General features: G+C 51.6%; 2 protein-coding genes across 5 annotated transcripts; both read right to left on the bottom strand.

The window, feature by feature from the left end:
- Nucleotides 1–643: 643 nt before the first annotated feature.
- On the bottom strand, nucleotides 644–7,456 carry Rrp36 (ribosomal RNA processing 36). Of its 2 annotated transcripts, none has more exons than XM_032900617.1 (7): nucleotides 7,295–7,456; nucleotides 5,750–5,888; nucleotides 5,584–5,650; nucleotides 5,398–5,502; nucleotides 2,932–3,006; nucleotides 2,717–2,834; nucleotides 644–1,834 (listed from the first exon to the last, which is right to left on the bottom strand). In XM_032900617.1, the coding sequence occupies exons 1-7, from the start codon at nucleotides 7,383–7,385 to the stop codon at nucleotides 1,695–1,697; spliced, it is 735 nt and encodes a 244-aa protein (XP_032756508.1). In that variant the 5' UTR covers nucleotides 7,386–7,456; the 3' UTR covers nucleotides 644–1,694. The 2 variants fall into 2 exon arrangements, with proteins under 2 accessions (XP_032756508.1, XP_032756507.1); XM_032900616.1 differs by having other exon boundaries at nucleotides 5,750–5,891; nucleotides 7,295–7,449.
- A 204-nt stretch (nucleotides 7,457–7,660) lies between these two features.
- Klhdc3 (kelch domain containing 3) lies at nucleotides 7,661–13,994 on the bottom strand. 3 transcript variants are annotated; one of them, XM_032900613.1, is made up of 12 exons: nucleotides 13,796–13,994; nucleotides 12,173–12,324; nucleotides 11,422–11,634; nucleotides 11,068–11,244; nucleotides 10,822–10,937; nucleotides 10,561–10,632; nucleotides 10,231–10,444; nucleotides 10,070–10,156; nucleotides 9,830–9,938; nucleotides 9,649–9,722; nucleotides 9,464–9,542; nucleotides 7,661–8,267 (listed from the first exon to the last, which is right to left on the bottom strand). In XM_032900613.1, exons 3-12 carry the CDS (start codon nucleotides 11,573–11,575, stop codon nucleotides 8,201–8,203), a joined length of 1,149 nt encoding a protein of 382 aa, XP_032756504.1. In that variant the 5' UTR covers nucleotides 11,576–11,634; nucleotides 12,173–12,324; nucleotides 13,796–13,994; the 3' UTR covers nucleotides 7,661–8,200. The 3 variants fall into 3 exon arrangements, with proteins under 3 accessions (XP_032756504.1, XP_032756505.1, XP_032756506.1); XM_032900614.1 differs by lacking the exon at nucleotides 13,796–13,994 and adding an exon at nucleotides 13,564–13,652; XM_032900615.1 differs by lacking the exon at nucleotides 12,173–12,324 and having other exon boundaries at nucleotides 13,796–13,986.
- Between the last annotated feature and the right edge of the window lie 131 nt (nucleotides 13,995–14,125).

Genomic DNA, 14,125 nt, shown 5'->3' with positions numbered 1-14,125 from the left:
AAAATCCTAGCTGACCATTCTCATATGAAACTCAATTGAAGAAAACAATCTATTCTGCACTTTAAGAGCAACACACATTGAACTAACTAATTAGTTTTTATGTGGACTTGACACAGGTAGGGCCCTCTGGGGAGGAGAAATCTTCCTTGGAGCATGCTTCTATAGGGTTGGTCTTTAGGTGAATCTTGGACTCTCTCTTGACTGACGGTTGATCTAAGAGGGTCCGGGTCACTGTGGGTGGTACCTCCCCTGGGCAGCTGGTCTGGGCGGTGTAAGAAAGCAGGCTGAGGCCAGGCACTGGTGGCGCACACCTCTAATCCCAGCACTTGGGAGGCAGAGGCAGACAGATTGAGGACAGCCTGGTCTACAGAGTAAGTCCCAGGATAGCCATGGCTACCGAGAAACCATGTCCTGACAAACTTAAGAACAAAAAAGGAAAGAAAATTGAAAGAAAACCATGCAAGCCAAGGGGAACAAGCCGTAGGCAGAGTCCCTCCCCGGCCTCTATTCTGTTCCTGCCTGAATTCTTCCCCTGACTTCCCTTCATGGTGAGCTACAAGCCGTAAGATAAAATAAACCCCTTCCTCCCCAGACTGCTTTTGGTTGTGGTGTTTAGAAAGCTAACCAAGACACACACAGACAATCATAGTGACATCCTTTACACAGAATGTCCCCAGGGTGTGTCACTGATGACACACTTACAATCCGGACATGAGACAAGAGGACAAGATGCAGCTGAGGCTCTGCCTTACTACACATGGGCCCTGAAGCACGGGAGCCAATGGCCATGGCCTGAGGCCTCGCAGGGATCCGCTAGCAAAACTGACAAACACACTACCTCCCACGTCCCACTCTGTCACCGGTAGGGCTGACTCACCCCTTAGACATCTTTTCAGGGCCCAGATTTAAGAAGGAGGGAGGGTCCCCTGATCTGACTTTTCACACTGTAGATCCACACACGCAGCCCACTGAAACAACAGTTCTAGGGCTCCCATTAAAAACAAAAACAGGGGCTGTAGAGATGGTCCAGAGAGTCAGTGTGTTCTACTCTTACAGAGGACTCAAGCTTGGTCCCCAGCACCCACACTGGACAGCTCACAAGCACTGTGACTCCAGCTCCACCGGGAAGTCGATGCTGCACCAAAGGTCCCTGCAGCCATGCGCAGACCCACACAGACACGTACACACAACTGAAGAGCAACGGACAGCAACAGCAGCAGCCGCAGCCGAGCAGTGCTGACGCACACCTTGGGAGGCAGAGGCAGGCAGTGAGCTTGAGGCCAGCCTGGGCTACAGAGGGAGTTCCAGGACAGCCAGGGCTGTAGACAAACCCCGTCTTGAAAACCAAACAACAATGAAACAGAATAAAACAAGGAGAAACAAGTACGTTTCCATGTAAGTGGCTCTTACATGAAGTCCCTGCCCTGAAAGCTCACATGACCCCAGCCCACGCCCCTTCTCATCTGAGTCACTGGCCTAAGGCAAGGCTGGGATGAGAACACGAGACGATATTCACAGACCAGATCCCAGGAAGGCTGCAGGCCTGCTGCTTGCAGCCCTAACACAGTCTAAGAGCCTTCTGAGTCAGCCCAGGTCAGTGGCAGATGTCCTGCTTGCCTCTGCGCAGCAAAGAACCAGAACTGGCCAACCCCAGACTTGTCCCACAGATCCAGGTGTCTGGGACAGTTCCTTCCTCACTGCTCCTTGCTCAGAGGGAGATGTCTCCTGTCTTTGCCTGCATTCCGGCGCCTCTTTCGACTCAAGAAACTCTCCAGCTTCTTGCTGCGTTTCAGGTCCTTGAACTTCTCAGCTAGGGCCAGCTGGCGCTGCTCAGCTGCATGAGAAGAGAGCGAAGCAAGCTGGTGAGCGAGGGAGCAAGGAAGGCCGGCCTCATTTCCTGATCCGACACCAGGACCCCCTTATTCTGGGCCACGCTGTGGGAGCTCATTGGTGTATGGGGGACGGACACATGTGCTGTTGCTAAGCACAGGGCTCTGTGGGGGGGCAAGGCTACAGTGGCTACAGGAGGTGAGCCTTTCCCCAGTACCAGAAATTGAACCCAGGGCAAGGGTGCTGCACTGGGCTGTCAACGTCAAGTACCTCTGCCTAAGCGAACTTTCTTTTCCTTCAGGTACTTCTTACTTTGTAGCCTCGTCTGACCTGGAACTCACTATGTAGACCAGGCTGGCCTCGAACTCAGAGATCTGCCTGCCTCTGCCTCCCAAGTGCTGGGACTAAAGGTGTGCGCCACCAATAGCCCTGAGCTAACTTTTTATGACTCAAGTCTTCTCAACTAAACCAAGTATGGGCTCCCTTGTGCCTGGACAGCCATGACAGTCACTGACTCACTCTCCCTCCCTCCCTCCCTCTTACTCCCTCCATCCTTGGGTCCAAATCAGTCTCAATCTTTTATGCATCCGAGGACAACCTTCACCTCCCCATCTCCTATCTTCGCTCTCGAAAGCATCCACCACTCCCTTCTAGTCTTCTGCGGTGCTAGGGATGGGACCTAGGGCTTCCTGCATGCTAGGCAAGTGCGCTACGACTAAGCCACACCCCAAGTTCCCCCCACAGACAGCATCTAACTAGAAGTACAAGGGGTCGCCTGACACACTGCCCTGCTCTTTCTACTTCCCTCCAAGTTACCACGGGTCCCAGTACCATACCCAGCCACAAGCCTGTCCCTCCAGGCTTTCCAGAGCTCTGCCCCACTCACATTTCTTCAGGAAGTATGGCCGATGGCCTTGCTGGGCCAGAGCCCGCCGCTCTTGCTTCAAGGCCAAGCGCAGCTCCTGCTGCTGCTTGCGCTCCTGCTGCGCCATTTCCTGCTGCTCCTGAGGATGGAAGGCGCGGTGGGGAGGGTGAGTGACTGACCAGCCGGGACACTGGCCCCAACTGCTCTCACCCCATCTGCAATCAGCGCCCACTCACCATCCGCTGAAGCAGCTGCTGCAGCTTCTCATGCTTCTCCCCTGAGCGGTGCTTCTTCAGCTGCCTTTTCACAAGCTGCACGTCGGGAATGAGTAACAGGTTAACACTGGTGAGCACTGGTGAGCACTGTATGAAGGGTTCACAGAAGCTAACAGGGAAGCAACGAACAGCGTCGGTGCTGCGTAGCTGAGCATCCAGCGCAGTAATGAACACATGTGCTAGCACCGAGCTATAGCTCACAACCCCCACCCCAAACCCCATACAATAGCTGTGTGGGTCTTTGTGGGTCTGCACACATTCAAATGTGCAGAGGCCCTGGGGTTGCACGATGACCACACCAGGCTTTCCATGTGGGTTTTGGAAATCTGAACTCAGACCTTCATGCTTACATACTCTTAGCCACTAAGCTACATCTTTATCCCTGCCTCTCTCTGTGTGTGTGTGTGTGTGTGTCTGTCTGTCTGTCTGTCTGTCTGTCTGTCTGTCTGTCTGTCTGTGTCTATCTGTCTTTTAGGTTTTTTTTGAGAAAGGGTTTCTCTGTGTAGCCCTGGCTGTCCTGGAGCTCACTCTGTAACCAGGCTGGGCTCCAACTCACAGAGATCCTCCTGCCTCTGCCTTCTGAGTGCTGGAATTAAAGGTGTCGTGCCATCACTGCCAGACCTTTTTATCCTTCTCATGGTTAGAAAACCAGAGCAGGGCTGGAGAGATGGCTCAGTGGTTAAGAGCCCCAACTGCTCTTCCAGAGGTCCTGAGTTCAATCCCTAGCAACCACATGGTGGCTCACAACCATCTGTAAAGAGATCTGATGCCCTCTTCTGGTGTGTCTGAAGATAACTACAGTGTACTTATATATAACAAATGAATACATCTTTAAAAAAAAAGAAGTTATAATTGTGAGGTGACACCCTAAATGACAGTAGTGACTTCAAAGCTAGAGAAACCTTCATAGTGAAACCTTGTGGGGTGGGGGACTGGGTATTCCTAGTTTGGAGGGAGGCAGGTACCTCTTCTAGGCTCAGAGATTAAGAGCACTGTCTGCTTTTCAAAGGTCCTGAGTTCAATTCCCAGCAACCACATGGTGGCTCACAACCATTGTAATGGGATCCGATGCTGTCTTCTGGTGTGTCTGAAGACAGCGACAGTGTACCCACATACATGAAATAAATAAATCTTTATATTAACAAAAGAAAGAAAGAAAACTAGAGCAGCCAAGCATGGTTCTAGGACAGCCAGAGCTACCAAGAGACATTGTTAAAAAAACCAAACAAAAAACAAAACAAACAAACAAACAAACAAAAAAAAAAAGAAAGAAAGAAAGGAAGAAAGAAAGAAGGAAGAAAGGAAAAAACCAAACCAACCAAGCAAAGTAGGTAAAACAGTCCAGTGAGGAAAGCCATTTGCCACACAGGCCCAGTGGTCTGACTTGAACCTGAACCCAGAGATAAAGGAAAGAGCTGAGACTCAGTAAGTTATTCTGACTGCCAACACTCAAGGGGGTGACATATGCAGACCCACACACACACTAAAACCAATAAATACTGAAGTACCATTATGCTAGGGGTAATCAGTTAGGACCAGCAAGACAATTAGCCTATGTTCTTATGAACAGAAGAGTGGCTATGAGAGCCTGTACAGGGGTGGGAGAGGTGGATAGAAAGAGGTAGTTAACAGGCAGAGGGGTGGATAGGAAGAGGTAGTTAACAGGCAGAGGGGTGGATAGGAAGAGGTAGTTAACAGGCAGAGGGGTGGATAGGTAGAGGTAGTTAACAGGCAGAGGGGTGGATAGGTAGAGGTAGTTAACAGGCAGGGGGGTGGATAGGTAGAGGTAGTTAACAGACAGAGGGGTGGATAGGAAGAGGTAGTTAACAGGCAGAGGGGTGGATAGGTAGAGGTAGTTAACAGGCAGAGGGGTGGATAGGTAGAGGCAGTTAACAGGCAGGGGGGTGGATAGGTAGAGGTAGTTAACAGGCAGAGGGGTGGATAGGAAGAGGTAGTTAACAGGCAGGGGGGTGGATAGGTAGAGGTAGTTAACAGGCAGAGGGGTGGATAGGTAGAGGTAGTTAACAGGGAGGGGGGTTCACAACAGGAAGGATTCCCAAGGTTTAACAGGACACCAGATAACTATGACTAACAAGTAACTGAATCTAAGATTTTACTTAATCAGTTTATTTATTTTATTTATTTTGAGGTAGGGGGATGGTCCCCAAGATGAAGCAGTGGCTGTGAGAGGTGACAGCCAAGGCAGTTACCTAATCGTTACGAAGACATGTGCTGATGTTAGTAATGGCTACTGCCAACTACAAAGGACATTCATCTTAACAGTAACTGAAGCGAAGGGAGCAAGCAATCCGACCACAGCCACAAAACTGATGAACCAACGACCAGCCGAAGATCTGCCCGCCAGGCCCACCCGGCTTCCCCTTCCCGACCCTCCACGCGTGAGCGGAAGAGCTCCAGACCGCATACCTGCTTCTCCTTGGCTCGGATGTCATTCAGGAACTGGTAAGTTTTGTCAAACACTTCAGGGTTATATTCCCCTGACAGATCATCAAAGCGGGGGTCCCGGGCGACCTTTGGGAAACACAGAGAGAATATGAACCTCCTCTTTAGTCTCCTGTCTCCAAGGAGGTTCTTGTCCCGCCCTTTCCTCACCTTTTTGCTGATGGGAACCACCTGGCGCAAGAACGGCACGGGGACTTTGGCTGACATTTCCAGAGGCCTGAGGAGAGAGGAGAGGTCAGGGCAAGGGCACTGCAGACACCTAGTCGGGGCTCTGGGTGTCTGCTAACTCGGAGGGCATGCTCTGGTCCTTCCTCACCGGTGCTTATCGGCAACACACGCTGGTTGTCTGGGGCTTTGGGTTTTAGTGTTGTTTCCAGCTACCAATTGTTTGGATGTCTTGGGTTTCACTTGGCTCTGTAATCTCAACAGCTCCTCAAATGACATGTCAGATGTGTCTGCTGGAGGAAAAGGTCACACGAGTCTGGTCAGTACCTCCCACTGCAGGAAAGACTTCGTCGGGCTAGGTTCCGAGGATGAAATGAACCTGATGCCAAGGCAGACCACCTGAGTTAGGGCCTGGAGTCACATGGCTCAGGGAGGGAACAGACTGACAAAAGCTGTCCTCTGATCTCCACATCCTCACTGTAACACGCGCACACACACACACACACACACACACACACACACACACGACCACGCACACACGACCACGCACACAGTCAGATACATAGCAAATACCATCCTTTCCAACTTTCTCCATCACAGCAACCATCAGTTGCTAGGCAGCACAGGTGGCAAAGGTGCTACCCTGTAATGGTGCTGGACAGGATCTCTCTGTGTAGCTCTGGCTGTCCTGGAACTTCCTCTGTAGACCAGACAGGCCTCGAACTCAGAGATCTGCCTGCCTCCGCCTCCCGAGTGCTGGGATTAAAGATGTGTGCCACCACCACCTGGCCAGAGGCCATTTCTTTTTGCATACTGAAAAGGAATCTGACTAATCACTCCCTGAGTTAATTCTCATGACATTCCGAACCCAAAGGTCTCCAGTGGCTTCCATTTTGCCCAGCTAGCTTGGAACTCATATGTCAATGGTTGTCAACCTGTGAGTTTCAATTCCTTTGGGGAAGGTATCCAAAGACCCTTTCACAGGGTTGCCTAAGAACATCAGAAAAAAGATATTTACATTGCGACTCATAACAGTAGCAAAAGCCACAGTTATGAAGTAACCATAACAAAAATAATGTTATGGTTGGGGGCTGGGGGTCACCGTTGACACAGCATTAGGAAAATCCAGAACCCCTGGAATATGTAGACCAGGATGGTTTGGAGTGTACAGGAATCTGGTTGCCTCTGCTCCTGAGTGCCGGAAAGGCGTGCACCTGGCTAAATATCTAAATATCTTTTCTTAGAGGTAAGGGGACCGACGACGAACTTTTGCTTTGCTCTTTGATTATCCTTTATTTCCAAGTGCATGCATACAGTTCAGTTTGCTGCATCCCGCACTTCTAAACCTAGGAAAAACCCGAATCCTACCTTTTAAAATATGCTCAGACCTGGTCTGGAGATTTACACCTATAATCCCGGCACTTGGGGCTGAGGCAGGGAGACCAAGGATTCGAAACTGGCCTGGGCCACACTGAGATATCCCTTCCCGTACCCCTCCATCCTCGCGTTTTTTTTTTCCTTTGGAGCTGGGGACCGAGCTAAATCCCCATCCTCGCGTTCTTAGAAAAACAAACTTCTCCCCAAGTAATGCCGGAAGCACTCCCTCCAATCACCCTCCATTGAACTGCGGCGCTCAGGGCGGCTTTCCGTTCCCGCAGCCAAACGCCTCGCGCTCCCCTCAACCCTAGACCCTCACCCTTCGGCCGGTCGCCAATCGCATCCCCGCCCTTCGTGGCACGGTGGGGACCGTCGGCCCGGGCCTTAGCATTAGAACTTGCTTTCCGCATGTTTTGCGTAGTCCGGTTGATAAATCGCGCAACTTCCGCTCACTGCGAGCGCCCAAGTCCCACCCTTTCCGGAAACCTGAGCCAATGTGCTGAGGGCTCTGCCAGAAGCACCGCCCTGCAGTTGTCGAACTTCAGTTCTGGGGCGGGTTAGTCACCAGAGCAGCTGCCAGCTCAGTGGCATTGGATTTCTTCAGAGGCTTGGCTGAGAAGCCAGAACCTTAAGGGTGGCCCCTTTGCCTCCGCCCCTCTATCGTAGTCGCCAGAAATAGTACACGTTTAGAGGTTTTATGTTTTATAAAGTCAGAGCTGGCTGAGCTTCAGGGGTACAGCAACAGCTCAAGGAAGGGTGAAGCTGTCTGTTGGTCCCCACCACCGCGAGTTGGGGAGGGGGTTTCATGCCAACAGCTGAGGCTCCTCGCAGCTCCCGGGCGATGCTCAAGCAGGGAGAGGGTGGTCACGGGGAGAGGGAAGCTCCTGAGGCTCCGACACTGCTGGCTTCTTCTCCCCATTCCTGTCCCTTTTCAGCACAGCCTGGCTACCCAGCTGGCCTGGGGCAGAGCAAAGGCCCAGGAGCAGTGGAGGGAGGTGGATGGGGACAGAGCACCAAGGGAAGGGGCCCTCGGCCCAAGGGAGGAGGGAAATGGCCCTCCCCCCAACAACTCCCCACTGAATTCACAGCACAGAAAACACCTCTAGTCCATCAACTCCACGTGGAGGTATACTGAGTCCAGGGTCCAAAGGGGAAGGCAGGTGAGATGGGCAGGGGCAATGAAGACAAGAGCAGGCTCAGGAGGGGAGGCAGCAGAGACTTCTCCCTATCCGTGGGAGGAGACAATGGGGCGGCTGATATTGCTGTTGGTGGTCATGGCATTGAGCTCCCACCTGGAAAGGCCAACGATGGGCAGAGAAGACAGAAGAGGTGGTCTCTATGACAAACCCACAATTCTTTGGACAAAGCTATGAACACAGCAGCCCCTCCAATCTCCCACGGCTTCCTCTTCCTTACAGCCCCTTTGGGTTTAATCACCAGACCCCACCCACCACTACATCCACCACCACCTACTCAACCACCTCCAAGCTCTTCGGGATTTCCTGTTTATGTTTATACAGATTTCTGAGCCTAAGCGCCTGGTTTATGCGTACCCATTCCAATAAACACCCCAGCATCTCTCTCCTGCTCTGCAGATACCAGGCAAGCACTTCCCCTCCTCCCTACCAGTGCCCGTCTCTTGATGTCCATTTCCCTTATGTTAAGGCCCTGATTCAGACCTCCTATTCTCCCTAAACTTCGGGGCCTAAAGACTTTCCCATCCACCCCACCAAATTAAATTATGCTTTGCACAATACTTCCATTTTATAAAGACTTACAAAAGCCCTCCGTTACTAAGACACTAAGTCGGGTACTCATGGGATTTATCAGTTCAGCCTGCATCCTGTGCCACCAAAGCACACAGATACCTTAGCAAGCAAGAATTAAAGCAACCTGGTTCAAAGAGGAAGGAGTGCCTCAGAACGATCAAAAGGAGGGCACGGTGCATGGAGTGACATTTGGGACTCGGTTTGAACTCAATACTTAAATTAACAGTCAAGAAATAGCAACCTTGGGTTGGAGAGATGGCTCAGTGGTTAAGAGCACTGACTGCTCTTCCAGAGGTCCTGAGTTCAAATCCCAGCAACCACATGGTGGCTCACAACCGTCTGTAATGAGATCTGATGTCCTCTTCTGTTGTGTCTGAAGACAGCTCAGTGTACTCATATACATTAAATATTTTTTTAAAAATCAGAAATACCAAGTCATGTACTTATATAAATAAATCTTGAAATTTAGTCACTCTCCAAAATACATCACTAAAAAAAACAAAACAAAGCAAACAAAACTGCACAAGGAAGCAGAGCTTCTGAGCATGGCTCAGACTGTTTTCTCAGAGTTGACAGTTGTCACGTGATGGCTGCACCTTTATCTCCTTGTTCCTCACAAAAATCCCCTCTCCAGCAGACAGGAATGTCTGCTAATCAGGTCACACCTGTGCAGGCCACGCCCCCTCAACCAACCCCTCCTCCGCAAGCACCTGCCATACCTGATGTCATGGGGCAAACAGGACTGGTCCAGGTTGTACTGAATCACGGCCAGTTTGCAGAGAGTCTTCAGACTAGGACCTTTAGTGGAGGAGTTGGAGGACAGTCAGAGCAGGAAAGGTCCCATCCTGGTCACCACCCAGAGACAGAACCTGACAGTAAAGGCACCTCAGAAAGAAGTACTCACTGAAGTCCAAGATGTGTAAGTCAGAATGATCGATGAGGTCAAATTCATCCCCGAGGCCTTCCTCGGGAGAGGGGCTGGAGGGACGCAAAGAGGAAGAAGTGGGTGCTGGCCCTACCCTCAGACCCTCACTCAGAAACCACTGGTGTTACGGACAGTCCCTTTCCCGAGTCCCGCTGCTAACCTGGTGCCCCCAAAGAGGACAATCTTATCACCAACAATACAGCAACACTGGCGGCGGCGGGGACATGGCCCTTTCCCCTTCGGTTCAATCTTCTTCCACGTAAAGGACCCTAAAGAGGTTCCTCGAGGTTCAATACTTGGCAAACCAAGACATCTCCACACACCACTCCAACCTGTCAAACCGTTCTTTCCCTCCCACCTCAACTACTCCTGTCCCTCCCCTAAAGGAAACACTCTTTACCAGGATTAAACTTCCAGAGGTCATGGAAATGCCGATTCAGCCTTGCATTATAACCTCCAAAGATATACAGCTCTCCATTGTAGCCAACTGCAAGGGCAGAGATGTGTCAGGAGAGGGTGGGGTTGCATGGGGCATTCACCAAAACAGTAACAGGCACTCACAGGCTGAATGGCTTCTGCGCCCCTCAGGCAGCACCGGCGTGTGAGGACAGTCGAGCCAGGCCTCAGTTCTGGTATCAAAGACTCGAATTCGATTGCAGTAGATCTCATTGTTGGAATGAAATGGCCCAAAGCGGTCAGCACGGCCCCCGAAGACATACATGTGATTGCCCAGCATTGTGGCTGAGTGGAAGTCCCTCCATCGTGCAGGATTGCCCTAGCCAAGAGCAGAGAGATGGGGAAGGGGGTCAGCATGGGCTCGGGCTGGGGAAACTAACTGAGCTTCCTAGGATTTCAGCTAAGGATGGGGAAAAAACAGACCAAAGAACAGACCTTTGTACAAACAAGGGTCCACGTCATGGTGCTGGTATCCAGCTTGTGGATGTCATTGGAAAAGCAGTCAGCCTGAGCAATGGAAGGTAGAAAACGGAAATCAATGGTTACTCTGGGACCCTCTATCCTGCCACTTAAACACTATCAATGGTTCCTCTGGCTACGACCCTCTATCCCGCCACTTAAAAGCTTCCTATTCCACCATGCTAAATTTTTCTCTTTTTTTCTTTTTGATGTAAAACTAGTTTTTTCCAGACTTACCAGCTGTTCATATCCCCCAAAAATGTACATGATCTTGCCCAGGACACAAGCTGAATGTCCATCCCGGGCCCCAGGAACTGTTCCTGACACTCGGGGTGTGGACCACTTGTGAGTATCTTTTGAAAGAGGTAAGAGAATGACACAAGTCAGCAGACACATCCATCTCAATCGGGCCTTCCCTTCTCCAGCACTCCCCACAACAACCCCTTTCCCAGGCCCAAGGCGTCATTTGAGATCCATACTCACTGACATCAAAGGCATAGAGTACGTTGCAGGCCCCTTCGGTGTCATTACGCCCACCCCAAAGGAAGACCGTGTCATCAATGAGGACGGTCGAGTGTCCATACCGCATATAGGGCACAACAGGAGCTTGCCCTCGGACAGCAGGCCTCACTGGGGGCAGCTTTGTCCAACGCAAGGACACTGTGGACACAGCTCTGCTCAGCCCTGGGAACCTCCTCTGAGGCTGCCACCATGTCCCAAAGCAAACATTCTTACCCAACCCCTTTCCCACACGTACAGACAACCACTGAACTTCATTTAGGTGCCCACGACCTCCCCCCATACAGGGACTCCCGAAAGGTAGGAGGACTGGCTTACCAGCATTGAAGATGTGCACATCTATCTGCCGTAGTGTTTCGTAGTCTTCACCAGAACAGTAGCCCCCGAAGGAGTATACTCGGTGCCCAACAGCCACTGCAGCATGGTTCACCCTGCGTGGCCCGCCCTCCAGATGCACTGTCCACCGTAACATCCCCTGGGCCACAGGTTACATGAACATGCCCCCCCGGCACGGCCTGCTGCCTCTGCTACCTGTACACAAGTTAGGACCACAGGTTCCTCAGATGAGGCTTCTGTCCAGTTCCAATCTTTGCTTCTAAGTGCCACCCCAGTGGCCCTCCCACACCACCCCTCTACAGGAACACTAGTCACAGCTCAGGTGGCTGGCCCTGCCCCAGGAGAGCTGCAGAGGTCAAGGAGCTAGCCCTGGCCCTGTGTTCTCCCACAGTGAAGGGTGGGGCCACCTTAACCTGACTGCCAGCTCAGAATCATGGTGATCATGACTGCCCCCCTGCTCCTGCCAACTCCACCCCATTCTGGCTTGGAACAGCTCTAAGCCCCCCAGTCTCCAAACCCCTTTCCCATACTGGGTGTGCTCTTGCTTCTGGCTCTGTTTACTGCCACCTCTCTAAGAATTTCCCTCCATCTCTTAAAGGTAGGGATCTCAAAATACTCACAGCTATTAATAGCCCAGTCAGCCCCAGACAGTCCACTGAAAGCTGGCATGGGTGCTTTAAAGTTAAAAAAAAAAAAAAGCTTCTAGGCTTTTAGGGTGGATCAGTGTCCCTACCTAGGACAGAGAACTCCATGTAACCATGGTTGATTAGCCCCTCACAGGTCGTTCTTGTCAGCTGATCCGTTGTCCCGGGGGTCACCCAGGGTGTCTACAGGCACGAGGAGTTCCTTTGACAGCTGTGGCTCGTATGCTGCCAGGACTAGAAACTTAAGCCAGAAAGGTATGTGTATACTGGGAGTTGGGGGTAGGGAAGAGTTCTTTCAACTTCCCCAACCCTACTATTGTTAGAGAACAGGCCACTTCCTGCAGCCCTTCCCGTTTGGGTCTCTAAAGGAGGGATGGGGTGAAGGTGTAGACCGAAATGCCTTTGGGCAGGATAAGAGAAACCCCGAGCATGAGAGCAGTTGTGGCCTCTTAAAGACACCCTACCAGCCTAGTGACAATGGGTAAATTTGAGAGTTCTTTTTGCAATTAGCGATGCCTTTGCCAGGAGACATGTGCTAGATTTGAGTGATCTGCCTCCTGTTCAAAAAAGCTTTGGCACAGAGGAGAAACCTCAGGAGTAGGGGAGACATTTCAAGCACCGGAAGTCCCCTTAAAGAGGACAGATAAGGCTTTCACCCAACTTCCCCCAACCCTACACTGTATGCTTTAAATAGCCATCTCTCTCAACTTGAAATAGCAGTCAAAAGTTAAACTCTCACTTCACTACTCCTGCTCTTAAGTCTGCTTCTCTGAGAAAGGGGATTGAAAGCTTTAAGAATCCAAGTCCCCAGGCAGGTGTGGTGGGGCATGGAGGCAGGGGGATGTCTGTGTTAATCAAGGCCAGCCACACAGGTCTACACAGTAAGTTCCAAATCAGAGCTACAAGACCCTGTCTTAAAACAAACAAAACAAAATAGAAAAGAATGTGATGGAGTGGAGTCTATTATCTTCCTTCATAGCCTTTACTCTCCCTTGAAGGTAAGTGCAATAACACGAAAATGCACAAAGATGAGTCTACTATCCGAGGGAGAGGCGAATAAAGAATCCCATCGTCTTCATTGGGATAACTCAAAGGCAGGGGTTAAACGATACCTCTGGGTCTCCAGCATTTTTCTACCACTAGGCCATTTTCAACCGCCAGCCCCTTGGTGTACACGTCCCTTCCCTGCCACTTTCAACCCACCGCTGGCGACCCTTCCCTTCTTAATCTCCCGAGAGCCTTGCAGTTCCTTGTTTTTCCTTCTCTCACCATTCCAAGGTCCACATCAGGACCCTCTAGTCTACGTCCACGAAGGGGAAAAAGCCCTTCATTATCCCCTTCCAACCATAACTGTGCTCTCTGAATATGACTGGACCCCTGATTTATTCCACCTTTCTCAGTCGCCCCTCCCCCACAACGCCAGACACTGCCCCCTCCCCCTGCCATTATGCTCAGCTTCCTGATTCTCTTCAGAACCCACTCGTCCAGTTCTTTCAGCGCTTCCTCCAGCCACCAGGTCTCTCCCACCCGTCTCCAGGCCATTTTCCCCAAACCTTTCTCGGCCCATTAACACTCCTCTTTCCCAGCATCCCTCTAGCTCCTCCCCACCCCCATCTCATCCTTCTTGTCCCCTCCCCCGCGACCCCAGCGGGAGGCAATGGGCGTCGCCAGCCCCTCCAATCTTCCTCATCCCTCAACCCATCCCAGGCTACCTGCCAGGCCGGGCCGGGGTGGGGCCGCGGGTCCTCGCGCTGCCAGCAGCCTAGAACCCGTTGCCCGCCAACCGATTCCTCGGTCCCCAACGAGATAAACACTGCCAGACTTCGTCCTTCCGGCGAGCAGCGAGACGCGCACGTGCAGTGAGAACTCTGGGCCCGACAGCTTTAGGGATTTGTAGTCCAGAAATTACCTCAGGCTCCAAAGAGGGAGAGTGGGCGTGGCCTGTTGGGCGCATGCGCAGAAGACCAGAACATGCCGTGCGCCTAAGGGTCACTGGGTAATGTAGTTCTTTGTGGTCCGGGCAGGGGACGGCGGAGGCGGGG

This window comes from Rattus rattus, chromosome 4 (assembly GCF_011064425.1).
Source record: "Rattus rattus isolate New Zealand chromosome 4, Rrattus_CSIRO_v1, whole genome shotgun sequence".
NCBI lineage: Eukaryota > Metazoa > Chordata > Mammalia > Rodentia > Muridae > Rattus > Rattus rattus.
Note: the sequence above shows the minus strand (reverse complement) of the source record. Positions and strands in the feature narration are given on the sequence as shown.

What these genes read in the sequence shown, in the direction of transcription:
- Rrp36 (XM_032900616.1), bottom strand. Translation starts at nt 7,385, where the DNA reads ATGCGGAAAGCAAGTTCTAATGCTAAGGCCCGGGCCGACGGTCCCCAC. An exon ending in GATTGGCGACCGGCCGAAGG is followed by an intron (nt 5,892 to 7,294) that starts GTGAGGGTCTAG and finishes CTTTTCCTCCAG; the next exon opens with CAGACACATCTGACATGTCA. An exon ending in AGCAGCTGCTTCAGCGGATG is followed by an intron (nt 2,835 to 2,931) that starts GTGAGTGGGCGC and finishes TTCCATCCTCAG; the next exon opens with GAGCAGCAGGAAATGGCGCA.
- Klhdc3 (XM_032900613.1), bottom strand. Translation starts at nt 11,575, where the DNA reads ATGTTACGGTGGACAGTGCATCTGGAGGGCGGGCCACGCAGGGTGAAC. An exon ending in TGTGCACATCTTCAATGCTG is followed by an intron (nt 11,245 to 11,421) that starts GTAAGCCAGTCC and finishes CTGTGTCCACAG; the next exon opens with TGTCCTTGCGTTGGACAAAG. An exon ending in ACTCTATGCCTTTGATGTCA is followed by an intron (nt 10,938 to 11,067) that starts GTGAGTATGGAT and finishes CTCTTTCAAAAG; the next exon opens with ATACTCACAAGTGGTCCACA.